The 20,949-nt window shown below is 51.8% G+C and overlaps 2 protein-coding genes across 2 annotated transcripts in view; one reads left to right on the top strand and one right to left on the bottom strand.

The window, feature by feature from the left end:
* CTRU02_214930 (AMP-binding enzyme (aureobasidin A1 biosynthesis complex)) overlaps positions 1-12,882 on the bottom strand; it is a gene marked incomplete at both ends in the record, with an annotated part of 36,933 nt that extends 24,051 nt beyond the window's left edge. Inside the window, one exon of the mRNA XM_070206337.1 lies at positions 7-12,882. Coding sequence (XP_070059980.1) covers positions 7-12,882 — 12,876 coding nt within the window. The remainder of the gene's footprint in view (positions 1-6) is intronic.
* A 5,351-nt stretch (positions 12,883-18,233) lies between these two features.
* CTRU02_214929 (uncharacterized protein) lies at positions 18,234-19,683 on the top strand (the record flags this gene model as incomplete). Its single annotated transcript, XM_036726560.1, has 4 exons — positions 18,234-18,390; positions 18,476-18,676; positions 18,738-19,477; positions 19,543-19,683. 4 exons carry the CDS (start codon positions 18,234-18,236, stop codon positions 19,681-19,683), a joined length of 1,239 nt encoding a protein of 412 aa, XP_036581747.1.
* Positions 19,684-20,949: the final 1,266 nt, after the last annotated feature.

The raw sequence follows: 20,949 nt of genomic DNA, 5'->3' as shown, positions 1-20,949 counted from the left end.
TCTTACTGATCGGCCGTCGATGTTGACATGGGTAAAGGAACGCTCGTTTAGCACAGAGTTAGTATAACCACGCGCTAAGCCGTCGCCTGTAACAACGAGCTCGCCTGCAACACCAAGGGGCACAAGTTGCAACCTGGAATCCATAATGAAGGCACCAGAGTTCTTGATACCCCGTCCGATAGGCAGACCGTTGACACAAGTCTCGTCAGGGCCCATTTCGTAGATCGTACTAAAGGTTGTGTTTTCTGTTGGTCCGTACACGTGACAAAGTGCTTGTCTGATAAGCTCACGACCCTTAAAGGCGTCTTGTGGGCGCATGGTCTCGCCTCCGGTTAACAAGACATTCAGACTGCTAACGATTGAGGGCATGTCTTCGAGAATCTGGCGTAGGAGAGCAGTTGTAAAAAAGGCGAGGCTGATACCATTCGAGCGGATTGCATCTCGTAAAAGCGAAGAGCTTAATACTGTTAACTTATCGAGACACACGATTGTTCCACCATTAAGCAGCGGTGAGTAGATTTCCCATGTTGTGGCGTCGAAGGCCAGATTAGAAAGATGAGCCATGGTACCCCCAAGCGGTGTTTGCAAGTGCTTATTAGTACTTTTAACAAGTCGAACGATGCTGCGGTGTTCAATCATAACGCCCTTGGGACGACCCGTCGAGCCAGAGGTGAACATGACATAAGCAAGACTCGTTGCATGTGGTCGTGCAGCGTTATGGACGCCATCATCCACCTGCTGAAGATGTTGGTTCATGGCCTCAGAGATGTACACCAGCTCAACATCGGCAAGGTTAACCTTGGGCATAGGCACGTTCGAGCCAACAAGGACAAGCTTGCGACCGGAAACTTCTGACAAGATGTCTTCAAGGCGAGCGACAGGCTCATTGACATCAAACGGCAGGTAGGCCAGGTTCGCCTTGAGGATTGCCAGAAGAGTTACCACAGTCTCACAAGATCGAGGAGCAAGGACTCCGACCAGTGTCCCTTCGGGAAGCTTAAACTGCCGCAGCCAGTCTGCCAGCCGTTCTGACTGGTTATTCAAGTCGGCATAAGTCAGCTGGGACGAGGTATCCTTGACAGCAACTCGTTCCTGATTAGTGGCGGCCTGCTCGAGGAACAAATCCACCACACTGGAGTCTCTGGGAAAATCCGAAGTTTCAACCTCGAGTAGGCCCATGCTCCGCAGGGCTGGCAGCCCGTCGGTGAGAGCAAGACCGGCAATAGGCGTGAGCGGCTGCTCGAGGCACCTTCGAAGCACCTCTTGGAACACGTCCACGATGATTTGCACCGTCTTGGGCTCGAAAAGATCGGTGGAATAGAAGACCGTTCCCTTCAAGCTCTCTTCTTCTTGAAACAGGTGAAGCTCGAGATCGAAGCGTGTGGTAGGTATAAATGGTAAATTCGAACTGGTAAGCCCCTCCAGCTGAACTTTGCCGATATCTTGCTGAGAATGCACAGCAAACATGAGCTGAACCAGGGGATTACGCGACGTATCCCTTGAGCCGGGTAAGAGGGTTGATACGATACGCTCGAACGGCACGTCTTGATTGTCAAATGCTGATGTAACCGTTAGTTGCACCTGGCGCACAATTGCCTCGAATGTGTGGTTATCGTTAACAACAACTCTCATGCACTGGGTGTTGACGAAAAATCCGATGAGGTCTTGCACTTCCGGCCGGCTACGGTTGGCAATCGGCGTACCAACAGTCACATCGTCATCGCCCGTCAGACGATAATGGGCTGCTCGGAACGCTGCAAGCAGAACGACGAAAGGCGTGGCTTGTTGTGCTTGACAGAATGCCTGGAGTTTCTCATAGACGGTGCCTTTAATCGTGAATTCCGCGAGGCCCCCGGAGCCGGAGAGAGCATTAGGGCGAGACTTGTCACATAAAAATGTAGCCGGATGACTGCCAGTCAATTCCTGTTTCCAGTATGCCAGCTGCCTCTCGTGCTCAGCCACTTGTGCCTCTTCTTTCTCCCATAAGGAGAAGTCGCGATATTGGATAGGTAGTGGAGAGACACTCGACAAGGGGTCCTCGCCAGCTAGGGCTGCCGTATAGAAGGCAGCCAGCTCACGCTGGAGAACCTCGAAGGACCAACCATCAGAGATAATATGATGCATGATGATAGAAATGATGTGATCGTCTGCACCCATGCGGAGCAGTGCAACACGCCAACCTGGCTCTGACCCGAGGTCAAAGGGCCTCGCCTGTTCCTGTTGTAGTATCTCCTCATAGCGTCCGTCGGTTACATCCAATACTCGGAGCTCTTGACCGTCTGTAACTGGCTGCACAATTTGCATACCCGTGCCATCGTGCTCCTCAAAGGTTGTCCGCAGTGTCTCGTGGCGCTTCACGAGAGTATTGAGAGCGGTACGAAGCGCGCAGATATCAAGCGAGCCCTTCATTCGCACTGCGATTGGCATGTGGTAAGCAGAGGAGTTACCCAATTCGAGCTGATGAAGAAACCAGAGACGACCCTGCGCAGAGGATTGCATGACTGGGCCGTCGTGGATCTGGGAGGGAATCTTGTTGTGCTTCGAAGAGCCCTGGCGGATAGTTGTAGCAAGGTCGGCAATCACAGGGTGGTCGAAGATGTTCTTAACGGATACCCGGGATTCAAGACGCAGTGTAAGTCGTGCGGCTAATTTCGTAGCCATGAGAGAATGTCCGCCGAGGTCGAAGAAGCTGTCAGTGGTGCCCACCTCAACACCAAGCACATCGGCAAAGTCTTCGCACAGGATGGCTTCTACCTCATTGCGGGGCGCAACATGGGTTGTTGCGGTCCTAGCTCTCGGTACCGCCTGGGCTCGTCGAGCAAGATCACTACGGTTAACTTTACCGTTGGCATTAACCGGCAGGTGATCGAGAACCATAATCTGGCTCGGAATCATGTACGGGGGGAGTAGGCTCTGAAGGTACTCGCGGATCTGCGCCTCTACCTTACGGCCTTGCTCTCGCTGCAGCGGCCGATTGGCAAGGAGGCTAGAGGAGAGGCCCTGATCTTCGGTTGGAAATCGGACCAATACACGGCTATTCTCGTCAATAGGTTGGAGGCGATGGAATACGACATCAACAGCACCGTTCTGCGACCGTTGGCGAGCGCAGCTGAGCTCTACGCGGAAGCCTGCCTCCTTACCCAACTGCACGAGGTCATAAGGCGACAGAGATACGGACTCTGCGGCTTTCTCGTAAATGCTCGAGATCCAATCAGCACCGTCCTTAGAGTCTGGATCGTTATCATCGTCGAGAGACTCAGCAAGCAGCCGCTCAACAACAGTCCTGCTGTAGGACACATTGCTTACAGCAATGGTTTGCGAATCTGGTGAGCTGTGAAGGAGATTGAGAAGCCCATTTCGGTGGAGTTGAGAAACCTGAAAGTCAATCCAAGCCTCCGGGTTGATGTCGTGCACAAGCGGTTGAGTCTCCTCACCCGACCGTATGTGTACGATTGCTTGATACCGATATGCGCTAAGCTCGTTAATAGCCTTCATGCGCTTGGGGAGGATCTCGACGTGGAATATGCGATCGGGAAAGCGGTTCTTGAGGCCTGTAAAGAATGCCGGGTCCACGAGCAACTCTTCCTCGTTCTCTTCGAGGTCTGCCATCTTTGACCGGATCTGATCCTTGGTTGCTGCCGGTCCTAGTGTAAAGAGAGCCCTGGCTGCTAGGAAGTCGCGGTTGATAGCCCAAGATCGCATGTCGCCGAAGACAAGACGCTTTACGCCAGGAATCTGACTCGCAGTATCAATAACCTGCAAGAGGTACTCTGCGCTGGGGAAGTATTGTGCGACAGAGTTTACCACAACTAGGTCTGCTTGCATTCCCTCAAGCCCAGCTATGTCCGTCGCGGTGCCGACGTTTACCTGGGCTTTGCCAACGACACTAGGAGCGAATCGAATCTTGCTGTTGACGAAATCCACGGCAGAGCTAGAGGGGTCAAGGCCAATGTAGCTCTCCAGGTCGTCTCCAAGGTTGAATAATATCATACCGCTACCTGTGCCAATTTCAAGCACGCGGCCGGCTGGGCGGTTGTCGAGAATAGCTGCCATTGTGTCATCCAGCCATTCTTGCATCTCCCTTTTATCAATATCTTTTCCGTCATACATAGACGTCCAGCCCATAAAGTCGTTACCGATAACAGATTGATCAATGGTGTTGATATCGACGTATGTGCTTGTCTCGAAGTGATTACCCCAGCCTTCGACACGCTTGGTCACGTCGACCTGGGCATCCTGGGCCAACGGCTCGTCCTGGGCAGCGATGAAGCCGACCATGTCCGCTCCTTGTTCTTCGTTCTTCCGGATAACAATAACGGCGTCACGGACAGCCGGGTGCTTGAGCAGGGTCTGTTCCACCTCCGCCGGCTCAACACGGTGGCCGCGGATCTTGACCTGTTGGTCTATACGCCCAAAGAACTCAATTTGCCCATCGGAACGGTAACGCGCGCGATCGCCGGTCCTGTACGCCCGTACAGATTGACCATCAATAACAATGTGCACGAATCGGTTGTTGTCAAGCTCGGGGTCGGTGTATCCTCGGGCAAGGCCGTCGCCCGAAACGACTAGCTCTCCCATAACGCCGATCGGCACTGGGTTCTGGTGCATATCCATAATATGCGCACCCGAATTACTGACAGCCTCTCCGATCGGAACGCCATTGGTGTAGGAATCCAGATTGCTGACTCTGTGGGTGGTACTCAGAATCGTGTTCTCCGTTGGGCCGTAAGCGTTAAGCACGTCGCCTGGAACGATGGCATTGACCTTGATGGCGTCGCGGGCATCAAATCGATCACCGGCAGAGAATAGAAGCTCCAGAGAACCGAACATGGAGGGGGCGTTCTCTAGGCACTGCTTCAGCAAGGCTGGCGTAAGCATGGCAGCGCGGATATTCTCCTGTTCGAACACACGCTTGAGCATAGCCACGTCCAAGACAGTGGTGTGGTCGATGCAGATAACCGATCCGCCGTTGAGCAAGGCAGTATAGATTTCCCATGAAGCAGCGTCGAAGGCAACATTGGCGATGTGGGCTACCGGTACGGCTGATTGGGCCAATGACTGGATATTGGTGTTCTTAACCAGCCTGATGACACCTCGATGCTCGACCATGACACCTTTGGGACGTCCCGTAGATCCGGATGTAAACATGACGTAGGCTAGACTTGTTGCAGTAGGTGTTGGTAGCAGCGTTACAATGTCTTGTTCTATGCTGGCCTTATTATCACACGCTTCTGCAATCGTGTGGAATTTCACGTTGTTCTGTCGGATAGGTGGTACAGTTACGTTAGTACCAAGCAGGACAAGCGTTTCGCCCTCAACAGCTGATAGGATGCTCTCAAGACGGCCCAAGGGAACGTTGACATCGAGAGGCAGATAGGCTAAGTTAGCCTTGAGGATTCCGATGAGGGCTACGATCGTCTCGCACGACCGCGGGGATAGAACGGCAATCATGGTTTCGGGTGCAAAGCCCTGCTTAACAAGCCAGTACGCCAGCTGATCTGACTGGCAATCCAGTTCGGCATAAGTCAATGTCGAGTTGCTATCCTTAACAGCTATAGCATCTCTGCAGAGGGCAACTTGCTGGCGGAAAAGAGCTGGTATACTGTCGTCCCGAGGATAGTTGCTTCGCGAGACCTTTGTGAGTCCCTTGTCGGCGAGCATGGAAAGGCCGCTAGTTAGCGGCATAGAGGCAATCGGGACTGAAGGTTCTGCGAGGCCCCTTCGGAGAATCTCTCCAAAAATGTCCTTCATGGTAGTGATGGACGCCGGGCTGAATAGCTCATTCGAATACATAATAACGGCGCGGAAACGGTCATTCTGCTGGAAGAAGTGGAACTCGAGATCGAATCTTGTAGCTTTGGCAGCTTCCAAGGGCTCAGAGTTCAGCCCATCAAGTTGAACATAGCCAAGATTCTCTTGATAATGAACAGCCAATGTCATCTGTACGAGCGGATGGCGCGAAACGTCACGCGTTCCGGGCAATAGTTCGGCGACCAGACGGTCAAAGGGGACGTCCTGGTTAGCAGAGGCCGCAGCTGACGCGGAGACCACCTGTCTAACCAACGTCTCGAACGTCTCCTCATCCGCTAGGGCTGTACGGATACACTGCATATTAACAAAGAAGCCGATTAGGTCTTCAAGTTCTTGTCGGTTTCTATTGGCAATAGGCATGCCAATAGTAGCATCTTCTACGCCGGTCAAGCGATAATGCGCCGCCCGGAATGCGGCAAAGAGCACAGAGAAGGGCGTAGTCTGGTACTGCTTGCAATACCTCTGCAGATCCTCATACAGTGTACCATCGACAAAGAATTCATGCACGTTGGCTGTGCCTGAAGGCAAAGCCGGTCGAGGCTTGTCGCACAGCAGAGTAGCCGGCTGGCTTCCATCAAGATGATCTTTCCAGTAGGCTAGCTGGCGCTCTTGCTCAGCAATTTGGGCTTCTTCTCTCTGCCATAGGGCGAAATCGCGGTATTGGATAGGGAGAGGGTTCACCTCCGAAAGCGGTTTCTTGCCTGTGAGTGCGGTAGCGTAGAACGCCACAAGCTCACGTTGAATAATTTCAAGAGACCAGCCGTCAAATATGATGTGGTGTATAGCTATAGATAGCACGTAATCCTGTTCGCCCAGACGTAGGAGGGCTGGGCGCCATCCAGCTTCGGTCTCCAGGTTGAAAGGTGTAGAGTTTTCATTCCGAAGAACCTGCATAAGCTTCTCTTCGGAGCCTCCATCAATATCAATGATTCGGAGCTGTTTCGGGGAGAACGGGTGAACCACCTGGACGTTCACACCATCTTGTTGTTGGAAAGTAGTGCGAAGGCCCTCGTGGCGTTCCTCAAGCGCGAGAAGTGCCGTGCTCAGCGCCTCGAGATCCAAAGGTCCTCGTAGGCGAGAAGCAAAAGACGAAAGATACCATGTGAGGCCTGGATATAAGCGCTCAAGGAACCATAGACGGCCCTGTGCAAATGACTGTTCAACAGGGCCTTCATACGGCCTCGGCACAATTGGGTTGTGTTGTGTTGTGCCGCGGCGAAGGCTTGATGCGAGGTCGAGCAAGATAGGCTGGTCAAAGATATCTTTGACAGTCACGCGAACTTCCAGTCGCTTGCTAATACGTGCAGCTAGCTTAGTTGCCATAAGGGAATGGCCACCAAGCTCGAAAAAGTTGTCGATAATGCTGACCTCGGTGTCGAGAATCTTAGCAAACTCCTCGCACAACGCGGCCTCGACCTCGTTGCGTGGCGCCACCAGCGCCGGCTTTTGTCCCGAGGTTACGCTTCTCCTTGGTACTGTTTGTGCCCTGCGTGTCAGTTCTTGGCGGTCAACCTTACCGTTGGCGTTAAGGGGTAGCTTGTCTTCTATGACGATACGCGTCGGTATCATATAAGACGGCAGCACCGCCTTGAGCCGCTGCAAAATGTGCTGTTCCATTAGTGTCACAAACTCGTCTTCTTCCTCCTCGCCACCTACCTGACCCGGGGTCTCCTCGTCGCGCACCGGGATATGCTTGTTATCGTCGCGGGCAGCCACAAAGCCGATGATTTCCGACTCCTTGCCCTCAGACTTGCAGACAATGGCAACTGCGTTGTGGACGGCGTTGTGGCTAAGCATCGCCTGCTCGATCTCAGCCGGCTCGATACGATAGCCACGAATCTTGACCTGTTGGTCCATCCGACTGATGAATTCGATCTGGCCATCCAGAGGCCGGTACCGCACTCTATCGCCAGTTCGATAGGCTCTTATAAGCTGACCTGCAATTGAAATATTGACGAAGCGGTCCTGGTCTAGCTCCTTGATTGTGTACCCTCTTGACAGACCATCGCCTGTCACGACAAGCTCACCCATAACACCGACGGGGACAAGCTGTTGGTCTGGGTCCATGACGTATGCCCCTGAGTTGCTGATACTCAGGCCGATGGGAACGCCGTTGGTGTATTGATACTGCTCCTTTGCGCGCATCGGATACATGGTGCTGAATGTGGTGTTCTCCGTGGGTCCGTAAACATGGAAGAAAGACTGGCGCACTAGTTGCACCGTCTTTTGTGCGTCCTGCGGCCGCATCCATTCACCACCCGCAAGCAGGATGTCGAGGCCACTAATAATGGAAGGCATATCCTCCAGGAACTGCTTTAGCAGAGCCGTTGTAAAGAATGCAGCAGTGACCTTGTGATCGGAGAGGATTTGGCTCATATTAACAGGGTTGAGGACTGCCATATAGTCAATACAAACCACCATGCCCCCGTTGAGAAGCGGGGCATAGATTTCCCATGTGGCTGCGTCAAAAGCCAGGTTGGAGATGTGGGCAACGGCTGCCACGGCCTCCGCCTGAGGAATGAGGTTCGTTTCCTTGACTAGGCGTACGATGTTGCGATGTTCAACCATCACGCCCTTGGGCTGACCAGTTGAGCCTGAGGTGAACATGACATAGGCCAGGTTTGTGGCCTTTGGGCCCATCACACTGTGGACATCGGACTGTTGAGTGAGCCCGGACGCCTCGTCCAGAGCCTTGGTGATATATACAGGCTCAACCTCAGGCACCTGAACATCCGGCGCCGGCGTGCCTTCGCCGACAAGGAGTAGCTTGTGGCCCGGCACCGCCGACAGGATCGTCTCAATACGACCGAGCGGCGTGTTCACGTCAAGCGGAAGATACGCGAGGTTCGCTTTGAGAATTGCAAGGAAAGCCACGATAGTCTGGCTGGATCGGGGAGCAAACACGGCGACCAAGGTCTCAGGTGCCAGTTCGCGCCGGCGTAGCCAGCCAGCCAGTCTATCAGACTGGTCATTGAGCTCGAGGTAGGTCAGCTTGGTTGACGAACCCGCGTCCGTCACGGCCACGGCGTCAGGAGAGACGGCTGCCTGCTCTCGGAAAAGATCTACGAGGCTAGCGTCTCTGGGGTAGTCTGTCTTGACGATTTTATGCAGGCCCAAATCGTGTACTTCAGCCATGCCATCAGTCAGCGGCAGAGTGGCGACGCGTGTCTCGGGCTGGGCAAGGCCACGACGCAGCACCTCCAGGAAGATATTGGCGACGCCTTTGATGGTCTTGGGCTCGAACAGGTCAGAGGCAAACAACATATTGGCACGGAACCGGTCCTGCTCCCGGTATAGATGGAATTCAAGATCGAAGCGCGTCGTCGGTTCCGTAGAGAGCGATTCACCTTGCACGCCTTCTAGTTGCATTCTTCCAAAGTCCTGCTGCGAATGCAGGACGAACACAAGCTGCGCTAGGGGGTTTCGCGACGAATCTCTAGATCCGGGCAGTAGTGCTGACACGATGCGGTCAAACGGCACATCTTGGTGCTCCCACGCTGTCGTAGCTGTAGCCCGGACCTGCTGGACTAGGCTTTGGAACGTCTGGTCATCATCGACAACTGTTCGTAGACACTGTGTATTGACGAAGAAGCCAATCATATCCTCTAACTCGGGATGATTGCGGTTCGCAATGGGGGCAGCAATGACAGCATCCTCTGCCCCTATCAAACGGTAATGCGTGGCGCGAAAAGCGGCAAAGAGAACAGCAAACGGGGTTACCGCATTATCGCGGCAAAAGGCTTGTAGGCTCTCGAATAGGGAGCCTTCGATGGTGAAGTTGACCTCTCCTGCGTTGCCCGATAAGGTGTCGGGGCGGGGCTTGTCGGACAGGAACTCAGCCGGCGAGCTATCGGCCAGTTGTTTAGTCCAGTACTCAAGCTGTCGCTGATGTTCTGCTACCTGTGCGTCTTGTTTTTGCCAGGCCGCAAAGTCGCGATACTGGATTGCTAGGGGCGGCAGCTGGGTCAAAGGGTCCTCGCCGCCGCGGGCAGCGGCGTAGAAGACACTGAGCTCCCTGCGCATGATGTCAACCGTCCAGCCGTCGGAGATGATGTGGTGGAAGACAATTGAGAGCACATAGTCTTCCTCTCCCAGCTGCAACAAGGCCACGCGCCAACCAGGCTCGGAAGCCAAGTCGAAAGGCGTGGTCTGTTCCAGCCGGAGCACTTCCTCGTAGCTGTCGGAGGACGATGTCAAATCAATGATTCGGAGATCCCTGGCATGAGTCTCATGGACCACCTGCATACCCACGCCGTCATGATCCTCAAATACCGTCCGCAGAGTCTCGTGTCTCTGCTTTAATGCATGTAAGGCAGCTGTGAGAGCATCGATCTGGAGCGAGCCCCGTAGGCGCTCTGCAAACGGTACGAGGTACCACGAAGAGCCTTTGTTAAGCTGATCGAGAAACCAAAGACGACCCTGGGCATACGACAACTCAACAGGACCCTCGTAGGCCGCCGCCATGATTTGGCCGCTGCCCTGACGGGATTCTTGACGAATCTTAGCCGCCAGGCCCGGCAGAGTCGGGTTCTGCAGGACATCGGTCACGGTCAGGTCAATCCCAGCCACCTTTGCCATGTTCACCAACTTGATAGCTGCGATGGAATCGCCACCCAGCTGGAAAAAGTTGGCTCCGTGGCTGTTAGAAGCAGAGGGAAGTTGCAAGCTTCGGAACCACAACTGCCGCAGGTTGTCCTCCTGTGCACTGATCGGCTCGCCGAGCGCTGCATCGGGCGGAGAAGAAATGGCATTGTGAATGAGTTCTTGTACGAGCTTTGTGCCGATGGAACGGAGTCGTCTCCTGTCTGTTTTTCCAGTAACAATAGTTGGGCGCTGCTTCATGCGGATAAAGTATGATGGGACTGCATATTCCGGGAGAGCTTGCTCCAGGGGCGCCCTGATACGGCGGGTCTCAGCATCATCGAGGATATACGCCTCCTCGTTGACGTGAGCAGCCTCATCCGACTGGAACGGCCCGAAGAGGAACGCGACCAGGACTGCACTGCTTGCCTCTTGAGTCCGCTTGATCGCTTCGGCCACGGGTATCATGTGACGAGGAAGGGCTTCACGCAAGTGGCTTTCCACCTCACCAAGTTCTACTCGTTGACCTCTGATTTTGACTTGCGAATCCCTGCGGCCTAGGTAGGCAACAGTACCATCAGAACGGTAACAAACCAGGTCTCCGGTGCGGTAGAATCGATAGCCGTTTTCCTTTTGCTGATGACGCCAGTCCTTAGGATACCACGATGGGGCGTCATCGAGGAAAGGTGACTCTTCCGGTGACAGAGGCTTGATATAGCCCCTAGCAATTCCGTAACTCTCAATCATCAGTTCTCCGACACATCCGACAGGAGCAAGCTGGTTAGGGTCGCTTGGGGTAGTGATCCAGTACCGGGCGCCCAAAGCACGGCCAATGGTCCGGAGGTCTGTAGTATCTTGATAAATGCGCGTACCACCACATGTTGTGGCGCTCTCGCTCTGGCCGTAAGAGTTGAATAAACGGACCCGGGACGCGAAGGTGTCCCTCTGATAAGCTGAAAATGGTTCACCTCCTGACAAAAGAGTCTTGAGGCCGGCAAGGCTTTCCGGGGGCATAGTAGCTGCGAAAGAGGGGGTAAGCGTTGCCCAGTTGACACGAGCGCGCTTGATGAATCCTGCAAGATCATTCATGCGCTCATCCTCCGATGGGATGCAGACACAACCTCCGTGCATCAAGGCGCCCAGAGTCTCCGTTAGGCTGGGGCCAAATGCATAGGAGGAGAACTGGAGGGACCTGGTGTCTTTATCGACACCGAAGAATGTGGTGAACTCGAAGGCGCACGACGCGAAGGCGCGGTGCTCGAGCATGGCACCCTTGGGTTCTCCAGTGCTACCGGACGTGAAGACAACATATGCTAGGTCGTTTGGCCTCGCGACGGGCGTGAAATTTGCCTCGCTAAGCTGCGGCAACGATTGGATCAAGGCGTCATCGAGAACAATTGTACGAGGCACAAGACCGTCAAAAGTCTCACGATGGAGTCTAGAGGCGAGGGCGAAGGTCGCGGCGGTCTGGCGGCAAATTTGGCCAACGCGAGCCGTTGGGTGCACCGGGTCGATCAAAGCAAAGGCATGGCCGGCCTTGAGCACAGCGAGAACTCCTGCGACCATCCACTTTGACTTTTCAAAGCATAAGGGTACCGCATACCCAGATTCCAGATTCAGGGACTGGATATACCTGGCAAGTCGCGAAGATACGCTGTCGAGCTCGGCATGAGACCACTCGCCATCCCAGGCATACACAGCTGGGCTTTCTGGCGTCTCGACAGCCTTCCGGGCGATGAGTTCGTGGAGACAGATGTCCATTCGCGGAAGCGACGCTGAATTCCAGCTCTCGACCTCGACGCGATCCTCTGCAGTGAAAAAGTCCAGTTCCGCGAGCTGCTGGTCAATCGAATTGCTCTGGAATTGTTGGATCAAGAGCCCCAGCTGTCGCAGGAAACGAGCTGTTTGTTGAGCGTCAATGACGCTGGGGTCGTATCGCGCTTTCATTGTGACCGAGTTCTCGGTTGCATGGCAGCGGATAAAGAGAGAACGGTCACCATGATGTGTAAGACTTTCTGATTCTCCAGTGACTGCCAGCACCGTTTGGAAAGCGCACGCGGCAATGCCAGATTCCCCAACTTGGCGGACGATATCCAGGCCGTCATACCCAAGCTTGCGGACAACAGCGTCATTGGCCGCGATCGCAGTGAAAAGGTCGGAAACGGATTGGTGAGGTTCACAAAACACACGGGTGGGCAAAACCGTCTGGGTCGAGCCCGGCCTCTCCAGGGCAACGCCAAAAAGTGCTTCTGAAGCATTAGTGTAGCGAGCTAGGAGAACCGCAAGGGCAGCTCGACAGACGATGGTGCTGTCCCATTGATGTTGAGCGGAGGCCGGGTAAACGATCTTATGCTCAGCATGAGCAGTGGGATCGGGCTTCTTTAGGTGAGAGGGTATTGCGGGAAACGAAGCAGCGTCAAGGTTTTCAAAATGGCGCTGCCAAAACGCCGAAACGTCTTCTGACGACTTCTGGAAGCCAATGGCACCCATTTTGCCAGTCAATTGTACAAAGGGGGGCTGTTCGGTGTTGATATCTTGGTTTTGGGTGAGAAGAGAAAAGGGGGCAGTTGTTGTTTTTTTGTGATTGGTATATTTTGATATTTGAAAGAGAAGTAGTCTTTCAACAAGGCGATGTTGAATATTATTTGATTTTTGCGACTGTTCCCAAGAATCTCTAATAACGATTTATGTGAAATGTCGGCGGCGTTATAGATTCCTTCTCCTTTGCAGACTGTTCTTTTGAATGGTCATGGAGATGCTTCGTAGTTAAGTAAGTACCTAGGTGTGTACAATAGCTTCGTTGGATATAGGTGGCAATTGTCGGTCCCATTTGAAACCCGGCTCTATGTAGTCCCCTTGTCATCTAAATTATCTCATCATAATCCAAATAGGGTGAACAGCCCGTCAGAATACTAATCCTTCGCCCCGCGTTTTCGTTTTCACCTTCTGCCTGGACTAGTGGAACGAGGGTAGGTATGCTATCGGGTAAGTGGGAGTGTATATTGAGGCTCGGCGCCACACCGGCTCCTTCAAAAGGTTATGATTTGGGGGCTTAGAAACGGGGGTGGGAGGACCAGTTGTCGCCCGAAGTATCGAGTACTTCGTGCCAAATAGACCGCAAACTGTATACCTAATCAAAAACTGCAGTACTTGTGTAGTGCATGCATAAAAGGGAAAATTCAAACAAGGCTGTAGGTGTCAATTCATTTTCTGTTGCTTCATATGTCACGAGGAGGCTTAATAGATTGACAGCCCAAAGAGTCGGAATACTGGAGGCTTAATACATTTTTGAATGACGGATATGCTTCAAACAGGCCATAGTCTAAGAACAATTGTCCATCTAACTACTTTGATGAAAAATCAGTCTCATCTCATCTTGCCCATTCTCTTCCTCGTACTGTACCTGTTGCGTACAAAGATCCTCGAATGTTAGGCCTTTGGTCCCGGGATTTCGTCAAAAACGGCAACTCAAAATCCGGCGATGAAGCGGGCCCGCCTCCGGAAATATGGTCCGTGCGTCCTCTTCCGCACTGGGCCGACCACGATGTCCATCCTCCGGCCTTACAAGGCACCATTCCTTAACCCCGGCAACCGTGTGAAAGGTATTTAATGCAACATATACTTACGAGGTGTTCGTATAGACAGCCCTGCTGGGCGAACGGAACCTCCTTCCCGTCTGTATGCCGTCTCCATTTCCCCACCACCCAACATGGGTCCAGGGCACCTTTTTGACCCTGCGCAGCCCTTTTGACCAGGATTGCCGGACACACAGTTACAAACATATACACAGGCATCTGGGAGAGTCTATAACACACCCCCTGGTGGGCCAGAGAATTGGTCTACTCCACGCGCCCTCCTGGGTGGGGGCCACGGCTGGACCATCTTGGCGGGAGGCGCTGGCAGCCAGTTCTAGTGGTACACTAACCGCAGCTGCTGCTGCTACCTTCCAACCATGTAGCTGGACAATACCGCCGGGGCGCCTTTTTGTCTTGAATGTAACATCACTTAGGCCCAAAAGGGAGTTGCGTACTGGTGCCAATAACCACCCTTAGTGTATGAACCCGAACGCCTCGGTTTCGGCTCTATTGATGTTGCTGTAGATCTTGATCGCGTAGCATTAAACTCTTTGTGTTAACCGATATTCAAAACCATAAGTGTCAACTTATCAACAAAAGAACTGACCAGGATGACGACTGCAGCCAAGACTAAGACCATCAGAGTAAGGAAAGCGGTGGGGGGTGCCTGTTACCAAAGTTCTTTTCTCAACTCTAGCTGCACGCAACATTAATACCATACATACCCAGTTGATACCCCCATATACATAGCACTAAAGGAATTAGCCAAGATTCTCGGATATTAGCCATGTTCCCCCGTGTCCTGAAGGATTGATCAAATGGCGACAGGATGTCACTGGTGCAGGATGGCAAACTGATTTGTAACATGCTCGGCAAGTCGGCCGAACACAACGTTATTAGGAAGTGGGTCATTTAGCCATCTCGTCTAGCAGGCAACAAGAAAACTACTTGTGAAAATACATTTTAGAAGCGCTCCATCTGACGACGGCCAGGGACATGGGCTCAAACAGGGCTTTTGTCAATACATTTCCAACCAGTCTTACGGAACACATCATCCACCTTTACCGACACAATCCTCAAGGGTTTACTCTCTCTCGTCCCCTGTTATTGTAAGCAATCTTGACAGTTAATCTTCCTACGTTTGAGCAAATGATCTTTGAGTTAGGGGTACGTGCAGCACCATTGGGAGCGACCGCGGGAGTGGCAAAAGTAAGCAACACACTTGTTAACCAGATGTTTCGGTGCCTGTAGGCTTGGATTTAAAACAAAGTTTCTGCCTAGAAAGCTGATACGTATGTATGTTGAAACTCGATGCATTTAATCAAAAATGCCTGGTTTGGTAAATGAACAACCCTCCACTGTTTATTGGACTGGATTACACAAAAAAGGCAACCTCGGATGAACTCATATTGCAGGTCAGAGAAGAGTCTTTCACAGCAGCTGTGAAAGCTCCTTCAAAAACACAAGATGACATAAAGCGGGCGGGTAGGGATATGTGGCGGGCGCTGCGGTGTTGGGAGTGCACAGGAGCTATGGGGCTTGTGCATTTACGTGGAGGCGATCCAATCTGCATACCGCAGTCGTTCTTAAAATTTATCCTTATTCTTACCCTGGACCAGGATATACACGCCAAGATTCGAATAATGACTTTCAGAGATTTTCAAATGGTAGGGCTTTCATATCACAAAAAGACTCGCCGGTGGACCAGCCTGGTCTAGAATCGATCTAGTACCAGCGGTTCTTCTGGTACCCTCTGCGAGTGACTTCAGATCATTGTTTGATTACGCATCCACGAAATGAACCCTACCTTCATCATATTCCTCCGTGAGGCCTCCAATTCTCCAAAAACCTAGGTCATCAGTTCATGTCAGTGTGGCGCTATATGTAAGGGGTTTCAGAGCTTCAACACGACAATAAATACAAGATACAACATGACTGCAGGAGCCAGCAGCTTGAAGAACTGCAGGAAATATGCGAAAGTGGGTTTAATTGACCCATGAGTTTGGCGTTGAACATCACCAAGTCTATAGTTCGCATAGATGGGGTAGAGTTTGGGCTGGGTCCCTTATTTTACAGAACCACAAATTTAACGTTGCATATTGCTGTGCTATAGGGGTCTCGACTCTAACTTTCCTGCACTGAACCTTTATCCCATACATCCGGTCCCATGGTTGATGCTTATTTGATCTCCCTAGAAATTTTGCTCTTCAGCCAGATGCACTCGGCCCCATGCTGCTTTTTCTATTTGCTTTCAAGCCCTTAATGTCTGGCATTCAACGGCAGACAAAAACTCAACTTGCTGTTGGCATGTCTCATCTTCAGTAAAAGAGACCCTGACAATGTAGTTCTACTTCCATACACAACACAGCCACACAATACTCAGCTTTTCCTTCCTTTACAGGCGAGAATCAAGTCCAAGGAGTAATCCGCCCTTGCACTGTGACATAAGCTGCCAAGGCGTGCTCTCACAGTTAAAGGGATGTCATCTCCGCACTCGGGTAGAGAAAACCGGGATTCAATGCAGGCTCATAGTTACAGAAGTCTAAAAAACACTTCCTAGGCCCTTACGAGTTCACAGTTGCCAAACACCAACTTCTCATTCAGTCTTCCTGGGGCAGATGACAAGGTATACTACAGCCGGCCATTCATGATTGGTAGTGAGAAGCGACCTGCCATATGAAAAGGAGCCACCCAAAGCACAGAACAGTTACTACGCAGCTATTTTACGTCGTTCGGCTTTACCCCCCTGTCATCATCCTAGTCACCGGACTTACCCGGCCTTTTGACGTCTGGTGGCATCCTATACTTACGAAGGATTCGGCCCATAGGGGTCCCTGGCTCCACTGGTCCACTGACCATTGACAAGGGACAATATCCGAAGTACTCGGTGGTTCTCCGGTCGGCCCTTTGACGACAGTCATGTATCCCTTTTGGCGCTACCCCAGGCGCAGTAAATTGCTGGCCTTGAGGCAGGCTTCCTTCCTACCTTCATCTGGGCACTTTGACATAGATACCTTATCCATTGGATCGATCTGTGGTTAGCTGTCTTGGACTGATCCCGGCTCCAATCGAGTCGGTCGACAGTGATCTGTTGGCAAGGCTGAATCTGAGCTACATGAGGTGCCTCGCCCTCTGTTTGGGATCTGAATCAAGGCAAGCAATCCCAAATGGAATGGAACCCTCGTCGGTGACGCAATGCCCCCCACGCAGCTGGAGTCAAACTCCAGCAGTACTGTATGCTGCCTGCCTGCATTACCCTCCGCCAACCCCATATGGAGGACTGCAATATGTTCTTGAATCACGGTGTCAGATTGTTTCACTCGTTTAGGATCAAAGTCTCAAACCTTGAGGCTTGATTATTTCTGCATTTGCACTCAAAAGTGGATATTTATGAGAAGGGGGCTATGGGGATCGGGGGCAAGGATGGGACAAGATGACAGTGGCCCAGGTGTGCAGGTAGCAGAGGCTGAACCAAAGTCCCCTAATAAGCCTGGCTCCCGCATTAATCGAGCTTCTGGTTGCCTGTTTTCTAGGCAGGAAAGCAGAGAATCCATATCCATACATTAGAGCCCTCGCGTAGCCGCCATACGACTTAGCCATGTCACTCTAAACGTGGGGCGGGAATGATGGCCTCACCACGTTACATTCATTTGCTGACAATGTGTATCTCCGCAGCTGTTGGACCCGAAATGTATGGCGTGTCTGTGCACACTTGGGGATTGATATGTACCCTTTTTTTCGGTCTGCAAACATCGGTAAGAGGATCATGTTGTTAATAGGCAACATTCTGCCTATTCCATGGGGTGCGACTGGACTTGGATTTTGCCTAGGGGTGGAGAAAGGTTGAGCAGGGCCCCAATGTTTATTATTCCTATCAAATCATTTGCTGATACTTATGGCACACCTATTCTTTGTAGATTGCGGGCACGCCAGGGGTACCTGAACGTCCTATGGATGCAGAACGCTGCATTACAAAATTGGGAAATACATAGAGATGAACAATGTACTGTTCAAGTATCGATTTTGCGGCGAATAAGTGGTGTACTACACCGGGATTTATAGCCTTGGCGGAATTGGGGTCTAGCTGCGCTCGATTATATACTGGAAGGATTACGGTATTGATGTGTTTAGCTTTCATAACGAATCAACTGTGCAGTCATTCTGTGATAACCACTTCACTGTTCTTAACCTTTTTCCCTCCCACTCCGGGAATATCATTACGGAGCCTTGCAAAAGTTGATTATTGTGAAGACGCATCCTCAAACAATGTCTCCTATCGAGAGCAGTACTACCACAGATAGCCAAGGCTGCGGAGCTGAAAGTGTGATCTTTGCGGCCAGCACCTACAGCACTCGTTGCTCATCCGTCTCAGGAGCAACGGAAAAAAAGAGAAAACAAGATGATTCCAACCAGAATATCTATTGTACGTACGAGACATCGTCATACACCGTCGTAGTCCATTCAAAGCTTGACCCAACAGCTGACAATTCTCTCGTCCGTGAGGACAGGCCATGATCCAAGGACCAAGCTCCAAAAGCTCCAGGAAAAAGTAAAAGTCCATCAAAAGTTCACACAGGAATCTGTCGAAACGCAAAAGGACAGTACCACAAATTTGCCTTTGGGTGCAGCCTCAACATTGGGGAACTCAAACTTGCAATCGTCACCGACAACGCAAAATGATGCTGTCTTAGGCACCAGCTTTTTTATGAGTAAGCAAGCTGCTCACACAAATTCATACAGGAATAGATATACTTACACCTCGTGTGCTAGCACCGCCAGAGTCCTTCGACACAGATTGCTTATCCTCTGGTGCTCGGATGCCACACCAAGATGACATTCTTAATTCGTTTCAATCGCCCGCAACGTTCACGAACGCCACGCCGATTCCTTCGTGGGATGCACTTGAAGACCTGTATTGCACGCAACACCCGACTCCGAGTGCTTCATGTTCGCCTTCGGATATATTATCGGGATTAGATATAGGTGGCTCTGTCAACTCCAAACAGAGCGTACAAGGCTTGGACCACTACGTCGCGAACAGACGACCACAACTTTCACCAGAGACCAAGGGAATCGCACGGGAAAACTGTCAGCAGAATACCAGCACAGCTGACTCACCTTATAATCGTGTCCGCCATGTCATGGAGCAGGCCGCGGTGGTGGGCTTTAAAAGTTTAGACGAGGTCACAACTGCATACTACACGGGGGCGTTTGAAGATCGACCTTCACTATGTCATGAGCAGAGGCTGAGTCGCAACCGGCGATTGCCTCGGCTCCTATACAACATTTATGAAGCTGCAAAAGGTTGGGGCGACTGGGAGCGGAGAGGCTTCCAGGAACAGATGATTCTTGGTGCTGAAGAACTTCTTGTTCAAGAGCTCGACACGTTCGTCTCGCGGCAGAAACCTGGACCCAACCGAAACTCAACATGTCATGGCATGGAAAAGGACCTCGTCAGAAACACTGAAGACGGTAGTACAATGGCGAGGAGTCAAAATGTGCAAAACGATGTAAGTGGAGTCTCGATTGATACCTATATGAGACCCTTTGTCGTTAACCATGCTATGCTTCACAGCTCCCTAATCTTTGGGCTCTGATAACTGCCCTCCTGTCAAGGGCTGGCCCGCCAAGACAGGAGAACACACCAGAAACCGTTCTAGGCATTATCGAAACTCTTTGTTATGGGTCAGAGAGCCAGGCTGAACGCACGCAATGATCAAGAAAGAATCGGTAAGGCGTATCCCCTTAAGGGTAGATGTGGGGGAGGGGGTGGGGGACGATTTTGCAATAGAGGCTCACTGCCTTGCCTTACGCAAGCTCAAAATGGCGGGGAACTGAAGGATTCGCTTCGTTCCATCAGCTAGTCTGCATCAATTGCCTCCCATCAAGTGCCAGATGGCGACAGGAACGTGGCCTGCGGGGTATCAGCCAGGGGGTATTAGCCAGCCCCTTGACATTATGATTTTTGGTTGAATGATGGATATCATGTAGCCAGTACTGTATAGACATAAATTTAGATCTTAAATTGGGTCAGCCTCTACATCCCATCACCTGGAACTCGATGGGATAACAATCCCAGACATTTGAGTGGCATGAGTGGCAGTATCTGGCGGCGCAGTGGCAGACCAAGACTGTTGAAATTGGTGAGTCTCGACGGCTCCTCCACACACACACGCTTTCAACCCGGCACATCGCTTTGCGAGGAAGTCGGCCGCGCATTCGAAATTTTGGCAGATTTGATGCAAGGGGTAGTGGTGGGGGATGCTCGCAGGATTCTGCAGGAACCTTGTCAGCCCCTTGTAGTTCAACCCACCTCCTCCACTCGGTCAGTTAGAAGCACGAATAGCCCCCCTGCAGAGCGGGCCGATGTGGCGCCTGCATACAAGGATTGCTCATGTTGTGGTCTGATGTGTCTCCATTCCATCATGTTGTAAGCTCTGACCAACCAACATTAACATAAATCCTTCGAGTCGAGACGCAAACCTGTGAAATGTCTCTGTGCAGATACAATTTTGATGTGGTTGATTGCTCTTTGGCTGAATATTGCGATAATTATACTTGAACACCGTCACGAGAAGCCTAAACACAGATACGATACAGGGTGTCTCGAGTAGACATAGAAAGAGCGAGCACAAAGTGAATCAAACTGTGAAATGGGCTGAAGATGGAACATGGTTTGCCCCGGAGTTGTACTACTAATACATACATCCTCAATTTGCTGCGTCCATCCACACGCGTTCTACTAGTAATGTGTACTTTCCTCCCTTCCATCACACTCGCAATACTTTAAACAGTTCCCGGAGTTGATCCATATGGTTCGGGCGAAAGTGAATGGTGTTCAGGTTTCTGCTGCTGTGGTTGAGTGGATGTACCTGGCGGCATCTTCTGGTGTCATCTGGAGTGCCCTTGAACGGCGTCTAATGTAACGTCGGCTAGACACTAGCCTCCGCGGTGGATCATCTAGCGCAAAGCCATCGGCTAA

Source organism: Colletotrichum truncatum (assembly GCF_014235925.2).
Source record: "Colletotrichum truncatum strain CMES1059 chromosome Unknown Contig_0012, whole genome shotgun sequence".
In the NCBI taxonomy this organism is placed as follows: domain Eukaryota; kingdom Fungi; phylum Ascomycota; class Sordariomycetes; order Glomerellales; family Glomerellaceae; genus Colletotrichum; species Colletotrichum truncatum.
The sequence above is the reverse complement of the archived record's forward strand: the minus strand, read 5'-3'. Positions and strand labels throughout refer to the sequence as shown.